The sequence below is a fragment of the Stenella coeruleoalba genome, assembly GCF_951394435.1.
Source record: "Stenella coeruleoalba genome assembly, chromosome: 4".
Classification (NCBI taxonomy): Eukaryota; Metazoa; Chordata; class Mammalia; order Artiodactyla; family Delphinidae; genus Stenella; species Stenella coeruleoalba.
Window position 1 is genome coordinate 100,039,398 of NC_137149.1, and position 23,132 is coordinate 100,062,529.

Sequence of the window (23,132 nt, forward strand, 5' to 3'; positions counted from 1 at the left end):
CTGATGATTTTTCATTTTGATTGGCCTGGATTAGATGAAGTGTCCACTCGAAAATTAATTGCTGTGGCCAAGAGTTGTGATATTCTCATTGTCCAGGCCTGTGTCACAGGGTGTAATTCAGCCTTGGTGGACTTACAAGGATAAAGATGGTTCTCCAAAGGAAAATGGGGTGCTGTTATCAGAAAAAGAGGTTAGGGTTGCTAGGTGGGCAGGAGTAACAGATGCCACTAAAATGTGTGTATGTACGTTAAAGATTTATATGTATATGGAGATTTCTTCATTTAGCTAGTTATCATTTCTTTTTTTTTTTTTTAACGTCTTTATTGGGGTATAATTACTTTACAATGGTGTGTTAGTTTCTGCTTTATAACAAAGTGAATCAGTTATACATATACATATGTTCCCATATCTCTTCCCTCTTGCGTCTCCCTCCCTCCCACCCTCCCTATCCCACCCCTCCAGGCTGTCACAAAGCACCGAGCCAATATCCCTGTGCCATGCGGCTGCTTCCCACTAGCTATCTACCTTACTATGTTTGTTAGTGTGTATATGTCCATGACTCTCTCTCGCCCCGTCACAGCTCACCCTTTCCCCTCCCCATAACCTCAAGTCCGTTCTCTAGGAGGTCTGCGTCTTTATTCCTGCCTTACCCCTAGGTTCTTCATGACATTTTTTTTTTCTTAAATTCCATATATATGTGTTAGCGTACTGTATTTGTCTTTTTCTTTCTGAATTACTTCACTGTGTATGACAGACTCTAGGTCTATCCACCTCATTACAAATAGCTCAATTTCGTTTCTTTTTATGGCTGAGTAATATTCCATTGTATATATGTGCCACATCTTCTTTATCCATTCATCCGATGATGGGCACTTAGGTTGTTTCCATCTCCGGGCTATTGTAAATAGAGCTGCGATGAACATTTTGGTACATGACTCTTTCTGAATTTCGGTTTTCTCAGGGTATATGCCCAGTAGTGGGATTGCTGGGTCATATGGTAGTTCTATTTGTAGTTTTTTAAGGAACCTCCATACTGTTCTCCATAGTGGCTGAACCAATTCACATTCCCACCAGCAGTGCAAGAGGGTTCCCTTTTCTCCACACCCTCTCCAGCATTTATTGTTTCTAGATTTTTTTGATGATGGCCATTCTGACTGGTGTGAGATGATATCTCATTGGAGTTTTGATTTGGATTTCTCTAATGATTAATGATGTTGAGCATTCTTTCATGTGTTTGTTGGCAGTCTGTATATCTTCTTTGGAGAAATGTCTATTTAGGTCTTCTGCCCATTTTTGGATTGGGTTGTTTATCATTTCTTATAGTTATGAATGGGAAAAGAAGTCTGAGGATTTTATATATACATTTAAGTGCATTTATAGAGTACTACAATGGCCTAATAATCAGATAAATTGTGGAAGTTTTAACAACCATGGTATCTACCTACAAACTTTTATCTCAGAATGAAGAAGAGAAATGAATACTTAAAATGATAACTGTGTAAACCAGTTGGTGATAGCACATTAATAACTTAAAGAAACAAATAGTTATTTCTTTTTATACTTTGGTTTGAGATCTAAGACTTTACCAGATGGTGGACTTTGACAAGGAGAAAATACAAAATCCTGAAGTCCTCACTTAACCCACAGAAGGGAATTTGCATGTAAGCTTGTCATGCACAGTATGAATGTTCGTTATGATCATTATTTCTATTAAAATTTTTTTTCTTGGGTAGCCTGCAGGGTGACCACATTGGGATGCTTCGCAGACCAAAAATAAAAGGGCCTGTTCGCAAATTGCCTTTCAGTGGATAATGAACCAAATGTTAAATTAATTTACTTTAGGACTATTTCATATGCCATTATGATTTCTGCCTCTTCTGAAATCCAGTACATTTACTGTCTGTACTGTTCATATGGAAATCTGACCATTCTGAAAAGTGAGATCATCCATTAGTGTGTGGTGGCCAAGAAATGGGCTTGGAAGTAACACAAGTGGGTTTGAGGTCATATCACTTACTAGTTGTGTGATCTTGGGGAAGTCTCTTAGCCTCTTAATACTCAGTTTCCCTATCTGTAATGTGAGAGTAATACAAGAGAATAATAGTAGAGGATATTTCACAGGCTTGTGTAAAATAAATGATGTAAATGGAAAGTACTAAACACAATGCCTAGTACAGTGTAACAATTCAAAAATGTTATTGAGTGTTACATTTTTATCAATAGCATTTTTTTCCCATTATTATGTGTTATCTTCCAGCTTTAAGTTCCTTGAGGACAGAGATCTTATCTTAAAAAACATTTTGTGTCATTTCAACAAATACCATAGTATGTTGCATGCAATAAAAACTAATAAATATTAATTAAGTTATCAAATGTGAGTGTAAGAACTATACTTCAAATATTGCTAAGCCTCCAGGGTTTTCGTTTTGTTACATCATGTCATTTTCCTAGTTGTGCTTAAAAAGAGGTAGAGGATAGAAGCATAGAACGATAGCTTGTGTGGAACTGGGACAGAATATATATTATTCATTGTTTCATTCATTCTTTTACTCATTTTTCCATCCATTCTCTTTTGTATAACTTCACTGTGCCCAAGATAGGTGCCAAGAGCAGTTTAGGTAAGGCATGAAAAGCTGCAAAGACAAAGTACAGCAATGAATAACACACCAAGCAGTGGATATTAAATGTCTTAATAGATGTGCACATTAAATGTTGTGGTCTCTCAGGGTAGGAGGAGATTGCATCTAGCAGAGGAAAATAGCTCACCGGAAATATTCATTCTTTTATTTGTGACTTTCTGTACAGGGAATGGCGACTATATTTTGGTGCAGCTCATGCAAAGATGGATTAAGGGGAAGAGTAGAATAAGGACAGTTTTCCAAACTTATTTTCCATTTCAGAGTTCTTACTGTAAGCTGCTTTTTGCAAGCAAGCGGTTGTGAGTTTGTGTATTTGAAAATGTCCAAGTTTTATTTAGTCATGTCTAATTCATTAATACTCAAAGTGACTGTTAGGTGCACACTACTGTGTTGGTCTTTAAGGAGGGTGCATAAAATACAGACCCTGTCTTTCAGGGCCTTGGTGACCTAGTTGGAGAGAGAAGGTGCATCTACAAAAGTTTAGGGACTAATGAGCAAGCTGTATATTTGTTAGTGCCTAAATGAGTAATTCAGACATAAAGTGTTGTTATGGTTTGAATAAAGGAGAGATTCATGTCCCTGGGAATGGTTAGTATAGGTTATTGGAAAAGATAGACTCTCCATCTGGGCCTTAGAAATTGAATCAGTTAGAGAGGAAAGAAAAGAATATTCTAGACTGGAAAAAGGAACAGATCTGAAAATGAGCAGGTATATTTCGTCACAAGACACTTCTGGGTTGCTGTGGGAGAAAAGGTTGAATGCACAGATTGAGGCCAGAATTACATGAAAGGCAACTGCAGAGGCCAAGTTCAAGCTCCACAGGAGATAGAGTGCGGGTGTGGAAGTGATGTCTGCTGCAGTAGCTGGTGGCAGCAGTAAGTGTGGACAGCATCCCTGCCCTACATTTGCTTTCTTCTTGTTGGCAATGGGGGTTTGGGAGCACTGGGTGTCCCCAAGCCCTGCAGACCATCACGTGGTCTGCCAACAGTTGGACCTGGGTCAGAGAAACCATGTTGATATAGGACCCTCCAGGAAATTCTAGAGCTACTCAAAAAAGCCAAAACACATTTTAACCAGAGGGCAGAATAAAAAAGGAAAAAAATCAAGGCAGATTAGAGACATTAACTTCACTTTGATCTAGAGGCCTTCTGTTCTGACAAAGGTGATTGGATGAATTTGAGTTTCTCTCTCTCCTTTCTTTCCTCTCTGTCACCCTGTCTCATTTTTTTCTCCAGGTTCTCTTTTATGATGAGACTAGATTAGGTATTACTTAGAATCATAATCTATTCATCCGTAAAGCAAGTTGATTTTCTGATGTTTTTGCCCCCCACCTGCCCCCCCTCCCCCAGTATTAAAGTGAGGCGGAAGGGGTTTCTATATTTTCCCCTTGTTCTTTCATTGGCTGTTTCCTAAAACATACACCTTTGTGTTCTCATTACTGAAGCCACTTAATTCACTGAAGTAAAACATGCAGAACCTTTGGCTATTTTCTTTCTTACCTTATATATTTTCAACCTATAAGGGTTGTCAAGGCTAATATCTGTGAGAGCTTTCTTTCTTAGAAGTTAGGCAGGTTTTGCTAGTAAGGGTCAACAATTTTCTAATGAACTTAAACCTTGTATTTTAGCTACTGTGGTGATCATCATCATCCCATTTTTCAGGTGGGGAACTTGAAACATAGAGAGGTTAACTAGCTTTTCTCAGATCACACAGCAAATAAGCAGCAGAGGTTGGATTCAAACCCAGTTTGGCTCCAGAGTCTCAATGCAATACTGTGTCTTGTATTTAGCTCATTTCTTTTTTTTTTTTTTTTGTGGTACGCGGGCCTCTCACTGTTATGGCCTCTCCCGTTGTGGAGCACAGGCTCCGGACGCGCAGGCCCAGCGGCCATGGCTCACGGGCCCAGCCCTGTGGCACGCGGGATCCTCCCGGACCAGTGCACGAACCCGTGTCCCCTGCATCGGCAGGCAGACTCTCAACCACTGCACCACCAGGGAGGCCCTAGCTCATTTCTTGATATGATCAAAAGTTATGGAAAAAAACGAACTCCTGATGTACTTCATTGGGTAGACTCTCACTCTGCATATCTTTGTGTTAAGAATGGTGTTAGAAATTGGGGAGGGTATTTGCTGGCCATAGAGGATGCCCCTCCCACATGTTGATATTGACAATACAATTGCTGTGACCTCTTATTTCTGATTCCTGGGGAAGCTTCCTTCTGATTAGGGGAGCAACTGAGCAAAGAAACTAGAGTAGAAAGCTCATTTTTGATACACAATTTTGGAATTTTATTCCAAAGGGATTGTTATATTGGTTGCTCAGAGACTGGATTTAATAAATAAGACAACTTATGAAAGGTGCTTAGATATGGGACCTGGAGAGGAAGACCTGGAGGTAACAACATTACATCCTTCTTCCATTCCACTTTACAGAAGTCACAGCTGAGTTGCTGTCTGATAAGCAGTGAGTTGTATTTCCCTAACTTGAGAGCACCAGACCACAGAGTAATGCTCTGTGGATTAGAGCTCAGCAAAGATGCGTGTAGTGTCTGTGCAGGAGAATCTGTTCTTTAAGCAGGAGAGACATATAGTCTTCTCTGTTAGAGATGGGGACAAACCCACATCATATCTTTTAGAAAGCGACAAAAAGTTGATTCTCTAAACATAGACTTTTCCCTTCTAGAAGCTAATTCTATCTCAGGGATCTTTGATGTTGAATGTTGATGAAAAGTCAGTTAAATTTGTGACTGTCAGTTTCAGAACCACTCTGCTGAATAACTACATTTCTAGTAGTGTGAACACTCTACTTGTTAGGAGTCGTGTCCAGATTCTAAATTCTGCCAGTCATTTCTGACCCTCATATCATTTCTTTCATGCCCTCTCTGATCCTCTAAAATAGTTACACATCCCATTTCTTTTTTTTTTTTTGGTATGTGGGCCTCTCACCGTTGTGGCCTCTCCCGTTGCGGAGCACAGGCTCCGGACGTACAGGCTCAGCGGCCATGGCTCACGGCCCCAGCTGCTCCGCGGCATGTGGGATCCTCCCGGACCGGGGCACGAACCCGTGTCCCCTGCCTCGGTAGGCGGACTCTCAACCACTGCGCCACCAGGGAAGCCCACATCCCATTTATTGACTGGAAAGGCATTGCAAATGTTTTTACACAAAAGTTCTGGAACTTTAGATTTTTTTTCTCCCAGAGATTTAAGAAATTTCAAAGCTTTTTTTCTAATTACAAAAGTAAAACATATTGTATCTTATATTAATATGTATTCGGTTACCTTCTTTTAATGTTCTGCGAACACAAAACAGTTTGCAGATATTTTTCTTGTTTATTGGTTTATGTGCTAATTTATTTATTCACTTAAGTAATTAATTAATTAGTTAATGTTTGTTTTCCCTCCTAGCATTTAAACTCAGTAAGAATAGGGACCTTTTTGTCAGGTTCTTTGCTTTATCTTCAAAGTCTGAAGCAGAGCCTATTTAGAACATAGACAGTACTCAATAAATATTGCTGAATGAATACATGAATGAGTTGTGCACGTTTTAAAATTGATAGGAAAGTGAAAGGAAGAAAATAGAAGTCCTAGAAACAAACTGCATAACATTTAAAAGGTATGTATACAGGCAGTCCTTGCTTTACACTGTAGCGCAGGACCATAAAAATGACTATGCCAGCTGAAATTATACAAAACAATCCTGATGATCAATGGGAAGAGTTATTATTGTTCTTTGACCTTTAAAAAAATTTGCCAAATCATTAAAATCTCTCTTACTGTTGGCTATTAAGGTATAGGGAAGTGAAAAAAAAATAGTAAAACTAGTTATTTATTTAGTATTTGCTAATTTAAAACATTAGAAACATTGAGATTAAAGTGGTTGATTTCTTTGTAAAATCTTATCGGAAGTAGTTTGCCTTTTTCCTACAGTACAATTCATGAAATGGAGTGAGCATCTTTTCTATGCCCAGAGCAATTGTCATTCTCCTCTCTAAGTCTGGATCAGCTTCCAACATTTTATCGTTTGCGCTTTCTGTGTTAGGGAATGTCTCTGAGGGTTCCTGTAACATGAAAGATTTTTGCCAGCATCACTCCCTCTGGGACATCGTTAGCATCCTGTTACAACCACTTGCCTTACTATTGATGTTAATGAGTTCGCCTTCACTAAGTTCCTCTGACTGTACATCTAGAGTCTCTCAAATGGGGAATGGCAGCATTATCTACATTCCCATAATCAGCTAGGTCTTCTGTAACTCCATTCGTATTTGACATAGATTTCACTTCCAGTGTTAGTACTTCTTGTTTCTGTGCTGTACTTTCATCTTTGTTGGCTAGCTCCCTCTTTTGATTATTCATGTCATATGAATTTATCATTGGAAGACAAGAAGGCAGCACAGCTACACACTTTGCTGTCTGTGCATGAACTGGATAACAAATGTGTAGTGACCAATCACTGGCAGACTTTGAAAGGAGCACTATGATTGGTCACGATCATGATGCATATATGTTATGTACATATACGTAAAATACAGTACATAAAATACAGTAATTGTGTTTTATGCAATTACTCACAGTTAATTTACCATCCAGCTGAAATTTGAACTGTGTTGTTGGGGGACTAGTGTTCTTTAACCAAACTGTGGTAGCTGAAATTCACACTCATTAGAACCATGCAAAATGAGGGCTCTCTCATTTCCAGACTCTTTTATGGATATATGTGTAATTTTTTCTTTACCAAAATGGGATTGCTTTATGCATATGATTTTGTAATTTTATTTTTTTCAATTAATATTATATGATATATATGTCAAAAAACAATAATCTCATCTTCATGTTTTATGACTGTGTGGTATTTGATTGAATGGTTGTAATATAGTTTATTTAACCAATCCTCCTTTTTGGACATTTAAGCTTTTTCTGTTTCTCTCAATTATAAACTATGCTGTAGTGGTCACCTCTGTAGTTAAGACTTTGTGATAACAACTGTTATGTGTTTAGAATGAACATCTTGCTAGTGGTAGAATTGCTGACTCACAGGATAGATACACTTTAAAAACATTTCCATACCTTTTCAGAGAGATGTTCGCATTGAGGCTCCTACCAGCGACATAAATTGGAAGGTGCTGGTACATGTGTCCTAAACCCTTGCCAACATTGAGGTGATCATTCTTTAAAGTTTTTGCCATTTTTTGTTGTTGTTGTTGTTTTGCGGTACGCAGGCCTCTCACTGTTGTGGCCTCTCCCTTTGCGGAGCACAGGCTCCGGACGCGCAGGCTCAGCGGCCATGGCTCACGGGCCCAGCCGCTCCGTGGCACGTGGGATCTTCCTGGACCGGGGCGCAAACCCGTGTCCCCTGCATCGGCAGGCGGACTCTCAACCACTGCGCCACCAGGGAAGCCCAGTTTTTGCCATTTTTATAGGTAAAACATATATTTTATTTTAATAGTTAGTATTGATTACTAGGTAGGTTGAATATTTTTTCATGGGTTTATTTGTAGTAAATATATTTTCATCTACAGAATTTTATTCTGTCCTGATTATAGTGGTTTTCAGATGGTAGGAAGTTTTTTGTTTTTTTAGGTTGAGTACATATATTTCTTCAAAGTTCTGCATATGAATAAATCTGTGTACTCGGACTGCAGTTACATGTATATTCTTGGTTACCCAGGGATTATAAGGAGTATCTGTGGGCCTTAGTTTTGTAATATAGCCATCAGTTTCCAAATGCTTTCCATTTTTTTTAAAGAAAGAGAAAATACCCACAACCTGGGGGAAATTCTAGTTAATTTTTCATTACATGATTTTTAGGAGATGGGGTCAAAAGGAGCTAGTAGGGCATTCAATTATGTGCTTGAGTGTGTTGGAAATTTTTTTTCCCCTCGTGTGTACAATATTTTACTTGGGCTTGTTTTTCAAGTGCACTGAAGTGTGACTAAACATTTTTGGGTACTGCCCTTATGTAAAGAAGAGGCTCCATCTTGTTAAATATTCCTTCATCAGCTTTGCAGTTAGGCAGTTATGGGCAGTGAGGAACCTGCGAGGGCGTGGGCTGCTTTGGGCATTGGACAGAGGGAGGGTGGCTGGGAGGCGGGGGCCTGGGGGAAACCCAGCATTGGGGTGCTCTGTTGCCCCCTCCCACTGTGGTAGAAAAAGTGATTGGCTCAAGCTGGTTTCTGTCTTATACTTTTGGGTGGGTCATCAGTGGGGAAGGAGGGAAGGTCATGTGGTTGGACCTGAGCTCATCAGAGGGCTAAGGTTCTTTGCCAGTCGCCACACAGAACTGGAGCGCTGTCCTTCTGGAGAGTGGTGGAGAGCTGAGACACAGTTCAGAACTAAAGGACTAGAGAAGGCCTTGGATTCCTGTTTGTCTTTAGATTGGGGACAAGGAAGGCTCAGCAAGGAAGATGTCCACTGAAAATGTGGAAGGGAAGCCCATCAGCTTTGGGGACGGAGGAAGAGCTCGGAGTTACACTTTCCTCAGGGTTGTCCAGCCAATGTTTAACCACAGTATTTTCACTTCTGCAGTCTCTCCTGCCGCAGAACGCATCCGATTCATCTTGGGCGAGGAGGATGACAGTCCAGCACCCCCTCAGCTCTTCACGGAACTGGATGAGCTGCTGGCCGTGGATGGACAGGAGATGGAGTGGAAGGAGACGGCGAGGTGAGCCATAGCTGACTGTGTAGGACTGATGTGGGAAAACAAGGGCAGGGCAGGATTCTTGTCTGTGAGCTCCTTTCTCTAGCCCAGATGATTGATGAGCATGAGGTTGGCTGGGTTAAGGAGTAAAAGGATTCTTTTTCGACTTTGACATTGACATGGATGCAGGACACCCTTTATTTCACTGCTGAAGTCATTGATCTGCATTGTTATAATTTTAACCTTTATAAGGAATCAGAAGTAAATCTCCGTTTATATGCTATTCAATAGTAAAATATTTAAAAGAAAGAAACTCCAGCACCTAACCATGATAGCCTAGTGATATGTGTTCACAGTCTCCACATGCCAAAGTATCTTGTGAAACCATGTCTGACTTATATTACCCATTCCCTGTTAGGAGGGAGGTTGCAAAGACAATGACTGTTACACACAAACTTGCCGTTATTCCAGGTGAAAACCTGTCATCTTTTAAACATCCAGTGAAAGCGAGTAGAAGGTTCACTTGAATTGGAAGTGTTAGAGTGCGTTCTATTTCAGACTTTTGTCACCTGCCGGCTACATAACAGTTTCTCAGAACTTTGATTTCATCATCAACAAATAGTGGATAATAATGTCTATTACATATAATATATATGTATGTGATATAAGATATATAATATGTAAATATAAGGTTCTACTAGATATCGAATTATATCATGGATATTTATATACATACATACAGGTATTTATATGGAAATGCTTTGTAAATTGTTAAGCACTGCACAAATATCTAAAGTTTCATTAATCTCACAATAAGAGCTTTTCTTTCTGTCTTTCTGCATGTATATTTAGTTATATATGCCACACTAAATCTTCTATAACATACAAAAATTCTGTACCATAAAGACTAAATCTTCTATAACATACAAAAATTCTGTACCATAAAGACGTTGATATAATACAGTTATTGGTCTCTCATTGTCATCATTGTATGGGGATTCAATGCATTTGACTTGCACAAACAAAATAATGTTAACATATGCCTTTTATAGTCATTTAATTCAGATCAGTTAAATTCAACAACTCTGTTCTGAATGCATAGTACACATCAGGCACTGTTTTAGGTACTGGGAATACAGAAGTGGGCAATAACTCATTTCTGCTCCTCCATCTCTGAGGCTGCCACTTGAAGCTCTTCACTCTTTATTCTTTTGGAACCACTTTCCATGATATAGTAATTGTCTCTTATTCCCCTCTCAGCACCAATAACCTGGATATTAAAAGTCCTTCATAAAGTATACTTTCAGTTCATAAAACATTCTCCGAAAGAAGGCTCTCAAAGTGAAAACTTGTACCAGTATCTCCATTTCATTCTTTCTTTTCCTTCTTTCTAATAGAAAAAAAACAGAGTGAGAATTATACTGGTGCAGCATGAGTTAAGTGTTGGGGAGATTTTGGTTTAGTCTTGGCTTTGCTGCTAACTAGCTGTTTAACTTTGGACAAGTTATATAGTCATGTAGTCTTCCTGAGCTTGTGTTTTCTATACTATCAAATGAGGGTCATACTGGGTTGCATCCTCTCTAACATCATGCGTATTTTATAGCTCTGAAGTTCCATCCCTGTGCGTATAATTGTGTAGTCAGCTGCGACTAGAAGAGTTCCTTTGATTCTTACCTTCATCTTAAAATTCTGTGTGAGTAACTATATAGAGTAGAATTCAGGTGTAGCATTCTGTTTTCTCTTTCAGCCAAATGCAGACTACACTTTATTTTATGTGACCCCTGGTCCCAGAAATGTGAAGAGATCACAGCTCATTGTATAGGTAGTTCAACATTGAATGAGATGGACATAGTATTTTCATTTAAGGTTCTTAAAGGTTAAGATGGTCATGCATACTTTACCATCTTTAAAGACTTACTATTTCCTTAGGAACATACGTGTCATTTTGGTGATGTCATTGGTCCCTGAGAGACTGTATGTACAGCTGGAGAGGAAGTGGGAGTACACCATGTATCGGGGGAAGTTGTCCAGGAAGAAACATACTCACAAATAGTCTACCTTCTGTAACTTCTCATATAGGATTTGCCACAATTACTATTAATTAATTAATCATATATGTGATAGTATTGTTTTCATTTTGTCTCCCTCATTACACTAATTTGTCTAGAGGGAGAGACCACCATGTCTGTCTTTCATTACTGTATTCCCAGTGCTTTGCAGCGCTTGGTAGTAATAGGTGTTCAGTAACATTTGCTGAGCGTGATTAGTTGAGAACTCATTGCCTTAGAATCTGCTGTTCTAAATATAATACTTTCTTAGAAATATTACGTGATCAAAGCTGGAGTTCGGTGATAATCCATCTCTTTCTGACTAATGGACAGCTCAATGACAGACCCAAGTTACCCAGTACACCATTGATAAAGCCCAAGAGAGGACCTTTGTTTGATGTTTCCAACTAATTCCTCAATATGCTGATGCCATCTGTGTTTAGATCTCTAGCCCAGACTTCTTGCCTTGTTTGATTGAAAACAAATATTTGGTTGGGTAGTAGGCATCTCGAAGTAACATGTCAGAAACTGAGCTTCTCACCTACCCACCGCAGATCTCCTCCTACAGAGTTACCTGCCACACTGAACAACTCCATTTTTTTAGTTGCTCAATCCAGAAAGATTGGAGTCTTCCTTGACTCCTGTCTTTCTCTACACCCCTTACTTGATCCACTGGCACATCCTGTTTAGTTTACCCTCAATGTTATTCAGATATTCAGAATCTCACCATATCTCACATTCAGTGCTGCCACAACCCTGGTCCAAGCCTCCATCCTTTCTCATCTAGATTACTGCAAATGCTTCCTAATTAGTCCATCTCCCTGAACCTGCCCTTGCCTCCCTCATGAACTATACACTATGATCTCTGACCTCATCTCCTCATCTCTTACTTCTCTCCCCCTGGTTCACTCTGCTCAAGCCTCACTGGCCTGGTCATACTCCTGTGTCAGAGGCTTTGTACTTGCTGTTCAAATGCGGTTTGCACTTGAAATGCTCTCCCTGCTGTACTCCACAGTCATCTCCCTGGCTCATTTCCTCACCTCCTTCAGGTCTTTTTTCAAATATGACCTCATTGACTGCCCTGTCTAAAATAGAAACTTTCCCCAAACCTTCTTATCCCTCATCCTCCATTCTATTTGTCTTTGGCACTTATCAGCAGTTAGCATATTAACATATCTTGTTATTGTCTCTTTCCAATAAAATTAAGACTCCATGAGGGGAGGAATTTTTGGTTGTTTTGTTCACCACTATATTCCTAGTGTCTACAACTACCTGGCACACAGTCCACAATCGAGAAATACGTGCTTATAGAATGAAAGAATAGAGAAATAGAACCTTGATTCCTAGTTTACTGTTCTACCTAAATTCTGTTGGAAAGTTTGGAGGTGGTTGTGCCTCCAGAAATGATTCAAATTGACAGTGATTTTTACTTCCTGCAACGTAACTCTGCTTCTGAATGTTTTTTGCAGTAATTTCTGACTGCCATTTATGATGTCCAGTTTCCAGACCTGATAGGGCTTTTTTTCCCCATGAAAAGCTCTCAAACCTACCAGACTAATAAAAGTTTAGTGCTTAGAAGGAGCTCATTTTACATATGAAAATGCAGCATGAATATTCTTTTGGCTAACATAAAATGGAGAATTATTTGCTTTTTGTGAAAACTCCAATTAAATGGACTATTTTATTCCATAGAGAACTAGCCTGCCAGACTTCTCAAGCTCAGTGTAGTTTCTACTGTGAGCCTACACCCCATAGAACACAATAGTACCCTCTTTAGTACTCTCCCTTTTCACGTTCTGTACTTTTTTCAGTTGACTAAAGATTTGATTTTGACCAAGAATATCATACATTGAGTCTCAGCATTACTGCAGTTTTAGTCTTACTTCAGGAAGTTCAGGTTAGCTGTGTGTCTTAAAAAATAAGGAAAATGCTTTCAGTGGTAGGAAAAATATCCCCATTGAAGTCTCACAAAGCACAGTAGTCATGTAAAACTATAAACAAGGGAAATCTTTATTTACATGAAGTTTGAAGTCAATTCCACCACCCTCTTTTTTCACATCTTTTCCCTGCTGTTCCCTTTCCTGAAAGTCAGAACTTTGAATTTTCACGGACTCTCCCAAGGGCAGAATGATCAGACCTGAGAAATGTATATAATCAGTGGAATGCAGAGAATATTCTTTTTCAAAGGAGTATCCTCAGTGTTAGGTCATTAGAATACTGACATTCAGTGGCGTAGCAGTAGTTATAATGGAATATTTGGTATTAGTGAACGAGCCTATGCTTCTCATTAACAGTTTCTAGATGGCTAGACGTTAGCTAATGGATTCATGAAGAAGACTGGTAGAAGAATAAGTCATGGTCCAGCTTTGGTGTTGGCCCAAAGCCAGGAAGAAGGGCTATCACTACCACTCCAAACGCTTGTATTCCTTTGAGTCAGTGATGTCTGTAAACATGGTTATTGGCTTTCAGTTTTCCCTCAGCGAATATTCGGATGGGCCATGTTGGAATTTATCACTGTTATAAGAATATATGTTAAAGATCACTTCCCCTCTTCCCTGCGATTCAGATTTTACGGCCAAACCTGGGTAAAAAGGAAAGACATCACAAGTTTCAATAAACCCAACAAGCCAACAAAGGAAAAGGGTACTGATGTTTCAGTTCTAGTGGGACAGCACGAGTGACCCTGCCTCCCTCTGGAGAACATGACTTCGGGGCCTGGCCATCAAACACAGCCACATGTACTTACCCTGGGGCTTTGCATAGGGCCCTCTCTGTTCCCAATCTACCCTGACCCCTCTATCTCTCCTCTACTGGATGGCTCTGGAAAATTCCATTTTAGACCAAGTTTACTTTTTCTGTAAGAAAAAGTGAAGAATAAGGAATTTAATCATCTATGTAATTATATGTGCTTACTACACTGTTTTGCAATAACTTTCACAGTTGATCTAGATATTTAAGAATTCTCCTTAAAAACATCATTTATCCCAGATGCACACTAGCGCTGGCTTCTTTTATGTGCGATGAGGCACTTACTAGTTAGCAAGAAATTTATTATTGCTTTAAAATAGCTTTACGTAGTTGGATTATATTCCAAGACAAAGGTCATGTCTATTTTCCACTGTAAAACTGGCATGTTTTAAAGTTAGAGGTCTTTTCTTTTCTTAAGTATATTTAATCATATGATTGGAAAGTTGCAAAATTCAGTGTTTCCCAGTGGACTTTCTATTTCTTCAACAAATGAGTGAAATGCTGTTTGGTTGGCAGTCACTCAGAGTGGGTTAAACTGCAGTGTACTTTATCATTATTCTTCAAAGACCTTGGAATAAATAAACTTCACCTAATAAACTCTTCCTTCAAGGTTACAACAGTTTTGTAATTGCCAGCATTTAAAAAGCCAGCTTCTCAAATTAATTTTCTTATAACATGTCAAGTACTGAGACAAAAGGAAAAGTAGGAAACTTATTGCAAATACATGGTTATTCATAGTTATTATGAAGGGTAGATAGTAGCTTTTAGTACATTTTACAGTAAAAATGTCTTTTTTTAAAAAATGTAATTACATGGTTCTAAAGCACCTTTACAAATTCATTGACACTCCAGTAGCCTGAACTTTGGTACCTTTGCCTTAGCCTTTTCTTTAATGGGTTCTGATTTGAACTGAGTCGTTTTCAGTTTTTTCCAAATTTGTCCTTGATATGTGAGGAGGATAGACATAGCATGTGTAGTTTCTGGAATGAAACTACCTGCAAACAATCTATTTAAGTGAGCAAATCATTACTTTCTGAGTAAAAGTGTGTATTGGAAGTACAGTCAGTTCCTTGAACAATTAGAGCAATGTATTTTAAAGTAATTTAATAGTCATTATCCCAGAGTTACCTTGTGCAATTAGCTATACTATGATATGACATCATCTAAACATACAATATTTACTGAACTCAAAGTGAAATAGATGCTTAAACTGAACTATGAGACAATACTTGTCTCTTAGGAATGTAGATTCTAAGGAACTGGCTTTTTGAGACTACATTCCCATTCCATTAATGGTTAAAGCTTGACCCAATCTTGGCTGGTATAATCCAGGAGGGTGAGTAATACTATTCCCTAAATCCAACCTAGTTGGGATTTATTATTTCTAAAGGTACTTTTAAAACTTGCTCAAAGTCATATTTAAGATAAACTGTGGAGAGGAGATTGGTCACAGAAGAATGCAATGGTTTTGTTCCTTTTTTTCTTAAAGAACATTTTATTAAACTTATATTGTTTGGACAGTTGAAGGTGATAGCAGAAAAGAGCTACTGTCACATACCGTATGTAAGTGAGGCTTAGTTTTCTTTTACAAAATGGATTTGGCCATACAGATTGATGGTGACTGATAGAAGGGCAACTGGTTATCATTTAGGAAAGAGAAGAGGGAAGTGAAGGCTGTATGTATAGAACACTCCCATTTACTGAGTTTCTAGCTGGCCCTTGTCATTCATCTTGGACTTAAATTCTGTGACTAAAGATTCTATCCCTCAGCTAATAAGAATACTCCTAGGAATAAAAACAAGGTCACTATACTCTTTATCGATAACATAATTATATGTAACCCTGACTAGGTTTCATATACTATGGAATCTTCTAGAGTCTCATCTTGAGCAAAAAACTGTAACATCAGATGTAAATATGATTCATATACTAGCTCCCAGTCAACACGGTTAGAGGTTCTGTGAGTAAGCCTGAAAAGATAATATGCCTAAAGTTAGCCAATGTAATATACTCCATAAAATGATTACTCTCAAAATAACCCAATTACCTCTTATTGTTTTGGCAAATCCATGGAATTCTATAAGAATGTAATATAAAGTTGTCATTTTTCTCTCACTTCCTTCTGTTTCTGTGGTTCTAATACCAACCAAAGTGAAGAACTACTAATTCACACACACACACACACACACACACACACACACACACACACACACACACACAAGAATATTAAAGGTCTTTCTCTCAGAATGTTTCACAACCACTTTTGTAGAATAAACAAGGTCCAGTTCTGAAGTTTTAGAACTTCTTTGGTGTTGGCTTTTTAATGTGAGGAAAACATGTAAAAATCTCTACTCCCTACATTTTTTGGGATACAGGGGAAAGGAGGAGGGTCTTAAAGTGGAGGGTGAAGCTGGGGCTAAGGTTGCCATTGAAGCGTGGAAGTTTCCTGGCCGGGAGAGGGAAGAGGGAGTTTTGGGATATGGCTCATGTACTTATGAATCACATGAGTGTTGGGCTTGATTAAAATTCTGAATTTTCTTTGACATTGTGGCTGATCTGTTGATCTATTTTCACTCATGGTTCTACTAATGTGTTCTTTTCTTCCTCTGGGGGTGGTGAGCGGTCTATAAATAATACCTTATGTAGAGCTTCCTCTGATCTCTGCCCTTTGTTCTCATCTTTAATGAGTTGGGTGAGTGTTTAGCTTTTTCTAGGAAAACATTTTTCAATCATTAAACTTTTGCATGAAGAATGTAGGAAAACAATTTTTAACCCCTTCTTTATCTTGTTCAGTATCTTTCAGAGGTTTGAAGTGATAGAAAGCAGCATTTTTCTTTGGGTCCTGATGAATAGCAAAATGATAATGCTTTCTTGTTTTCCTTTACCAGTGTAGGAAGAGTCAGTATGTATAATATGTGGGATACAGACTGTCAAATGTGTTTCGCTCTCATTTCCATTAAACTTTTTTCATTCCTATATATTGCTAAGTTATCAAAACGTCTACAAATCTTAGAAAGAAGAAACTGTAAGAGAGGGTTTTTTGTTCCATTACTAAGGTTAATAAGAGATCTGTTGTTATCAGAGTAGATGCATTGTTCTCTGAGCTTGTGTATTTTTAAACACATGTGGAGCCAAACATGAGGGGTAAAGCTATTAGCATCTCAATGAGAGGGGAACATGTGTCAACTGAGAGAGATGTATTAAAGTAAGATACAGCAACACATGCTGGCACTCTTTAAGCATGAAAGGGGAATTTCATTTGTCTGACCACTTCACGCACCATACTTTCAAATATTTAAGATCAGCATCGATTCATGCTGATATTTTACCTTATATAAACGTGCCTTGTGAAGTCACAACAGAATTCTCACAGTGGTGGTTGTTTTACACACTGTAGGCTCTACCCACATGGAGAATTTGAAATGCATATTTTTCCTACATTATTTGAAAAATTTGGTTCAGTAGTCATTCTTAAGGATTTCGTGGTTACATATAGACAGATATAAAACCAAGGAGGCGTTGGCTCCTTTTGGTTTGTTTTCTTTCTCTCTAACGTCAGGGGGAGGAGCGGTCTAGTGAGTCTGTTTGGTGTATTTATAAAGGTAATGTAGTTAATGATAGAATAAGCTTTTAAGACTCCACAAAAGGAGACATTTTGGAAGTGCTGGTGGGGGTGGATCTGGGGGGGTTGGTGTTGCTATTTCCAGAGGTGACGAGAACACTTTTAATGGTTCTTTACTAATCTCATGTTTCTAGGTGGATTAAGTTTGAAGAAAAAGTGGAACAGGGTGGGGAGAGATGGAGCAAGCCCCACGTGGCCACCTTGTCCCTTCATAGCTTATTTGAGCTGAGGACATGTATGGAGAAAGGATCCATCATGCTGGACAGGGAGGCTTCTTCTCTCCCGCAGTTGGTGGGTAAGTATGTTGTCTTAAGTTCCTATCATTTTTTTCTGCTCTACCTACCTCTCCATGAGTCTCTTTCAATGCAGATGACTTCTAGTGTAAGCGGAGCTGAATATTCTATAATATTTATTCTCTCTCTTTTTTATATTATAAAACTAGTAAGGTTTATTGCAAAAAATTTGGAAAATACAAATATTGAGAAAAAAATTAAAAATCATCCATCATACTTCCATCTGGACATAGCCATTGTTAACATTTTGGTGTATTTCCATCCAGTTTTGGTTCTCAGTCCTCTCTCTTATGCTTTTCACTTTTATGTTATATTAAAAATTACCATGTTTATATGTACAGATTTGCATTCCTCCACTTATTAGCATAAGATTAATATTTTAAATAGAACACCCCCCCTTCGTCCTTGGTCATACTGGACTGGAAGTCTGGACACTAGATTTCTAGAACTCCTTGACCTTAGACATTGCGCTGAGCTTCTCTGGGCCTCAGTTTTGTCATCTGTAAAATACAGTTTGAATATTCTGTAAGAAGGAAACTGGTCTAGGTCTAGTCCCTCAGTTGGGCTGATTTTGTAGGTGAAAGTCAAGCTCTTTTCGCTGTAGGTAGAGCAAATTGGGTGGGGCAAGGAGCCAGCAGAACGTTATGGATTAATGACTGAGTCAGGTCATGGTGGTGCCGAGCATCATTTGTACAACCCCGGACAAGTCACTGAACCTCATGGTGCAGAGCAGCTTTGGCATCTTTGTAATTAGTGTTGTGTAATGAATGTCAACTCACCATGTTGAACACCTTGAGCACACGTCGCTACATTCCAAAGAGAGGTTATTGTTTTCATTTTCTAGCAAGAGACTGGCCTAAGCTGCCTTATTGTCCTTCAGGTTGGTGTGCTAAAGATCATGTGTTCCTTAAGGAGAGGTGCAGGGGCTCTGCTTATTATTCCTAGGAAAATTCCATAACTCGGTGACTGCATGACTGCACTTTCTTAAGGGTCTGCAGTGGGCCTACTTTGGGATTGTGAGGAGAGGATGTGGATCGTGGCCCTGATGACCAGTGTAAAATTCCTGTGTAATCTCGAAATTTCTTTGAATATCTGTAGGCAGAGGGCTTGTCTATGGCATCTGTGTCTTTATGGACAACGGGAAGGCTATGGTATTTGTATTGGAAGAGAAGATCCGTTCTCAAATCAGGCATATATCTTGCTGACCTATACACATCTGTTTCTTCTTCAGAGAGCTTGTTAGTTAGATTTACAAAGCAGCTCCACGCTTTCCTTGCATCTGAAGTGCTTAAGGTACAAGTGGAGAAGGGAGAAAGACTAATGTGAAGATGCTGGGTGGACAGAATGAAGTAGTTTATGCATTTATTCAGCAGTGGTACATGGCCTTCTACAATGAGCCAGACACTATTCTAGGCCCTGAAATTAGGTTTGCAAATCTACCACTTTGTAAATGGGATAAGTTACAAATCCATGTCCGCATAGGTAGTGAGAAGATAATGTTGGAAATACTGCTTTACGTAGAATTTTTTGTATTTGACAAGGCAGGTGAGACTGAAAAAGGACACCTGATATATGAGGAGAGCTGTTGGATTATTGTATGCAGGGAAGATGAAGCCCATCTACGAAGACAGAGAGAAAGGGAACGAATGTTTTCCAGGCTGTTTGTTTCACTGACTTTTCTTCATTTGTTAAAGCTGCAAGAGAGATTGTTATCCCAAAAAGTATCATGGTTAGCAAAAATCAGTCCAGTTTCTGAGCGAGATTTGCAATTTTCAGGCTGTAAGAACTAATCTAGAGCAAAGATGTCTGAAGTTAGAAGTCAGAAGTGCCTAAGTGCAAAGCAAAATGGGAATTAAACTTGTGACTGGGCAATGGATCGCAATCTGTGTGTTGTGGTTTAAGGGTCATCGGGAAGTTCCCTGTATTGAAAAAAAAAGTCCTACCGTAGACCATGGTTACTGCCTGAACTTCCACTGTTTGGAGATTCATTTCACTGAACCCAGGGTTTGTTTTCTATTAAAATATGCATACTCTTTGGCAGATGTCATATATATTCATTCCATGAGATGCAGAGTGGTGTTGTAGAAATAATGGTGGATTTAAAGTGGGGGTGGCGGTTAATTAAAGTCTACCCCTACTAGCACGTGTGACCACAGACAAGGCACATTGCTTAACTTATTCGCAGTCTGTTTCTCATCCGTAAAAAGTGGATGAAGGTAGACCTCTCAGGGCATCGTTAGAATTGAATGAGGATCTCAGGTGTAATTGTACTTACTTTGATGACTATCCCAGTATGAATGAGTTTATCCAGATCTTTCTACATGTCACCTAGCAGGGGCTGAGTGTAGACTGAGTCAGGTAAAGAGATGCTCAGGGACTTCATGAGCAGGGGAAAACTTCTGAAAGGTGTAGTAGATGGAGCTAGAAAAAAACCTCACAGCTTCTTTGCTGTGCCTGGAGCTGGCTGGTCAAGATGGGTGATGAACGTTAAAGTTGAAGTATATACTTGGGCTTTTCTGTAAAACTGTCTTCGAGGTCTTCAGCACCAGAAAGAGCCATCTTAAGGCATTTCTGGTCTTCAGTAACTGACCCTTTCCATGTAGTAGAAGACAGAGTAGAAGACAGAGTCCCACATTACACTGGAGCCTCATTAGCCAATGGCCAAAGAGAGAGGTTCTGGTATTTACTACATTTAAGAAAGGTTCATCAAGCATTTTACATTCTCAGTTTAATTTTTCGTTACTTTTTATTATCAGCTGTGGCTTTTTTTCTCTAACCTCCACACATTTGCTTTAATAATGTCATTAAATTTTAAAATTGGACACCACTAGGTCACTTTGAGGTGTCATCACTCAGTACTATGTTTGCTCTACCATCCCTGAGGCAAGCAGGCAGGGAGCCAGTGCTGTCATTCTGGAGCTGATAACACAGAAACAATTCAGAGGCAAATAACACACATCACAAGCAAAACAAAGAAATTAAAAAAAAAAATGGACTAGATTTGGAGGAGTGGGGAGAAGAACATGTTTGAGAGAGTATAAGTGGCTGAAAAGAAATACTTAAAAATCCTCTGAGTCAGATCCTTACAGCAGGTTAAAAAAAATGAAAGAAAAAAAACTGCCCTGATTTCAAGTGGTAAAATGGCATGGTAACTTCAGTTACTGTCATTACTTGATTATTAAAAAATCTTTTTCTAGCAGAGGATGCAGTGGATTTGTTGTTTCCTGAATGGTGGTGTTATTCAGACTTGAGAATTGCATGCAGCTAAGTCTTAAGATGCATTTCCCCTTCACCCGACTTTCATTTCGACAAACAAGAAGAAACAGAAATCATGATGAGTGTGATTATATCCAACAAACAATAGCACGATTTCTTTCCTTTTTCGCAGTCCACTTGCTGCTCCTTCTCAGTGGCCTCCGAGGGGCACCCTCCCTTTGCAGGTGCAAAGCCACTGCCACATGGGGGCCTGTGAGCAGTGGGCCGCTGCTAAGCGGGTGTCACTTCTCACACTTGTGTAAAAATTCAGCCTCATTCTGATTCTCCTCAGGACCTCTCCTAGTTTTCTTCATGAAGATCCCCTTCTGAACCCTAATAGAAAATGTGTGTTATTTAAAGGATAAAACATCATTTCTATAGGTTATTTTAATCACTTTATTATTGCTGTCATCTTACAATTTTACATTTAAAGTATCATTCGCATATGAAGCCAAGTACATGAGAATTTCTCTCCCCTCCTTAGTTAAAAAACAATTATAAGCCATTTCAGGTATTTTATTATGATGGGAAATGGATTAGGAAAATGTAGCTCTATTTTTGGAGCGCTCTCTCATTTTTATATTTAAAGGCATTCCTGGGCTGTGCATGTTGGCAGATGTATTAGTCATGTTGTTTCTTGCTTTTAACACCTTTTATATTTTCAAAATGGGAATATATTTATTTTTTATCACAAAACTAAAACATGTTCATTTCTAGTAATGCAGAAAAATATAACACGCAGAAGTCAAAATACCACTAATCTCATCTTTCAGAGCTATCCTCCCAGCAGTTTTTCGGTACATCTCTGTTTACACACATGAAATTTATTTTACAAACTGGGATCATACTATAACCCTCTAATCTGCCCTTTCTAACTTAAAAACATAATATGAATATTTCCATGTTATTAAATATAAGTATAAACATCATTTTAATGGCTGCAAAATAGTTAATAATCTATAGTTGGGCATTTAAGTTGCCTTCAAGTTTTTATCGTAAAGAAAAGAAATGAACATTTTTGTTATACTTTTGTGAAGTTGCTTATATCCTGATTATAGATTTCTTACGGTGAAATATTCAAAGGGTTTGAACATTTTAAATGGCTTTGTTTTGTATTGGCCAAGTGGCCTTCAAGAAAGGTTGTCCTGTTTGTTACTGTCATCATCAGTATATGGCCTTGTCTATTGCATACAACATTCACGTCACTGGAGACTGGTCTTTTAAATTTTGCCACTTTGATAGATTAACATAAAATTGGTGAAATTTGTATAAATTTGTTTAAATTGTCTGTTAGTCTTGAAGTTGAATATTTCTTGGGCCTTTTGTGTTTCTTTTAAGAATGGACTTATATATACTACCAAATGTAAAATAGATAGCAAGTGGGAGGCGGCCGCATAGCACAGGGAGATCAGCTCGGTGCTTTGTGACCACCTAGAGGGGTGAGAGGGAGACCCAAGAAGGAGGAGATAATGGGGATATATGTATACATATAGCTGATTCACTTTGTTATACAGCAGAAATGAACACACCATTGTAAAGCAATTATACTCCAATAAAGATGTTTAAAAAAAAAAGAATGTTACCTTTGACCTTTTTGGGGGGTTGCATGACCATCTTCTCTTCAAGTTTTTTTTTTTTTTGGTCTAGAGTTTCCTTCTTAAAGAAAGAAAAATATCATGTGATACGGAAAAAGATCTAAACAGTGAACCAGAAAACCTGGTTTAATTGGTGGTGGGGGGTTGCCTTTAATTAGGCTGTATCGGTGAGCATCTCCCCTCTCGCGCTCTTTTCTCATCTGTATAACAAGAGCTTGAACCTGCTGCTTCCTGAGATTCCTTTCGGCTCTGCGATCATCTTGAGCTGGCACTTTCTCTCTCAATTGGGTAACGTCTGT

General features: G+C 38.7%; 1 protein-coding gene across 5 annotated transcripts in view; it reads left to right on the forward strand.

The window, feature by feature from the left end:
• Positions 1–23,132, forward strand: part of SLC4A4 (solute carrier family 4 member 4) — a 352,077-nt gene that overhangs the window by 136,034 nt on the left and 192,911 nt on the right. For all 5 annotated transcript variants that reach the window (XM_079920094.1, XM_079920096.1, XM_079920092.1 and 2 more), the window contains 2 exons: positions 9,161–9,296; positions 17,825–17,985. In XM_079920094.1, coding sequence (XP_079776220.1) covers positions 9,161–9,296; positions 17,825–17,985 — 297 coding nt within the window. The remainder of the gene's footprint in view (positions 1–9,160; positions 9,297–17,824; positions 17,986–23,132) is intronic.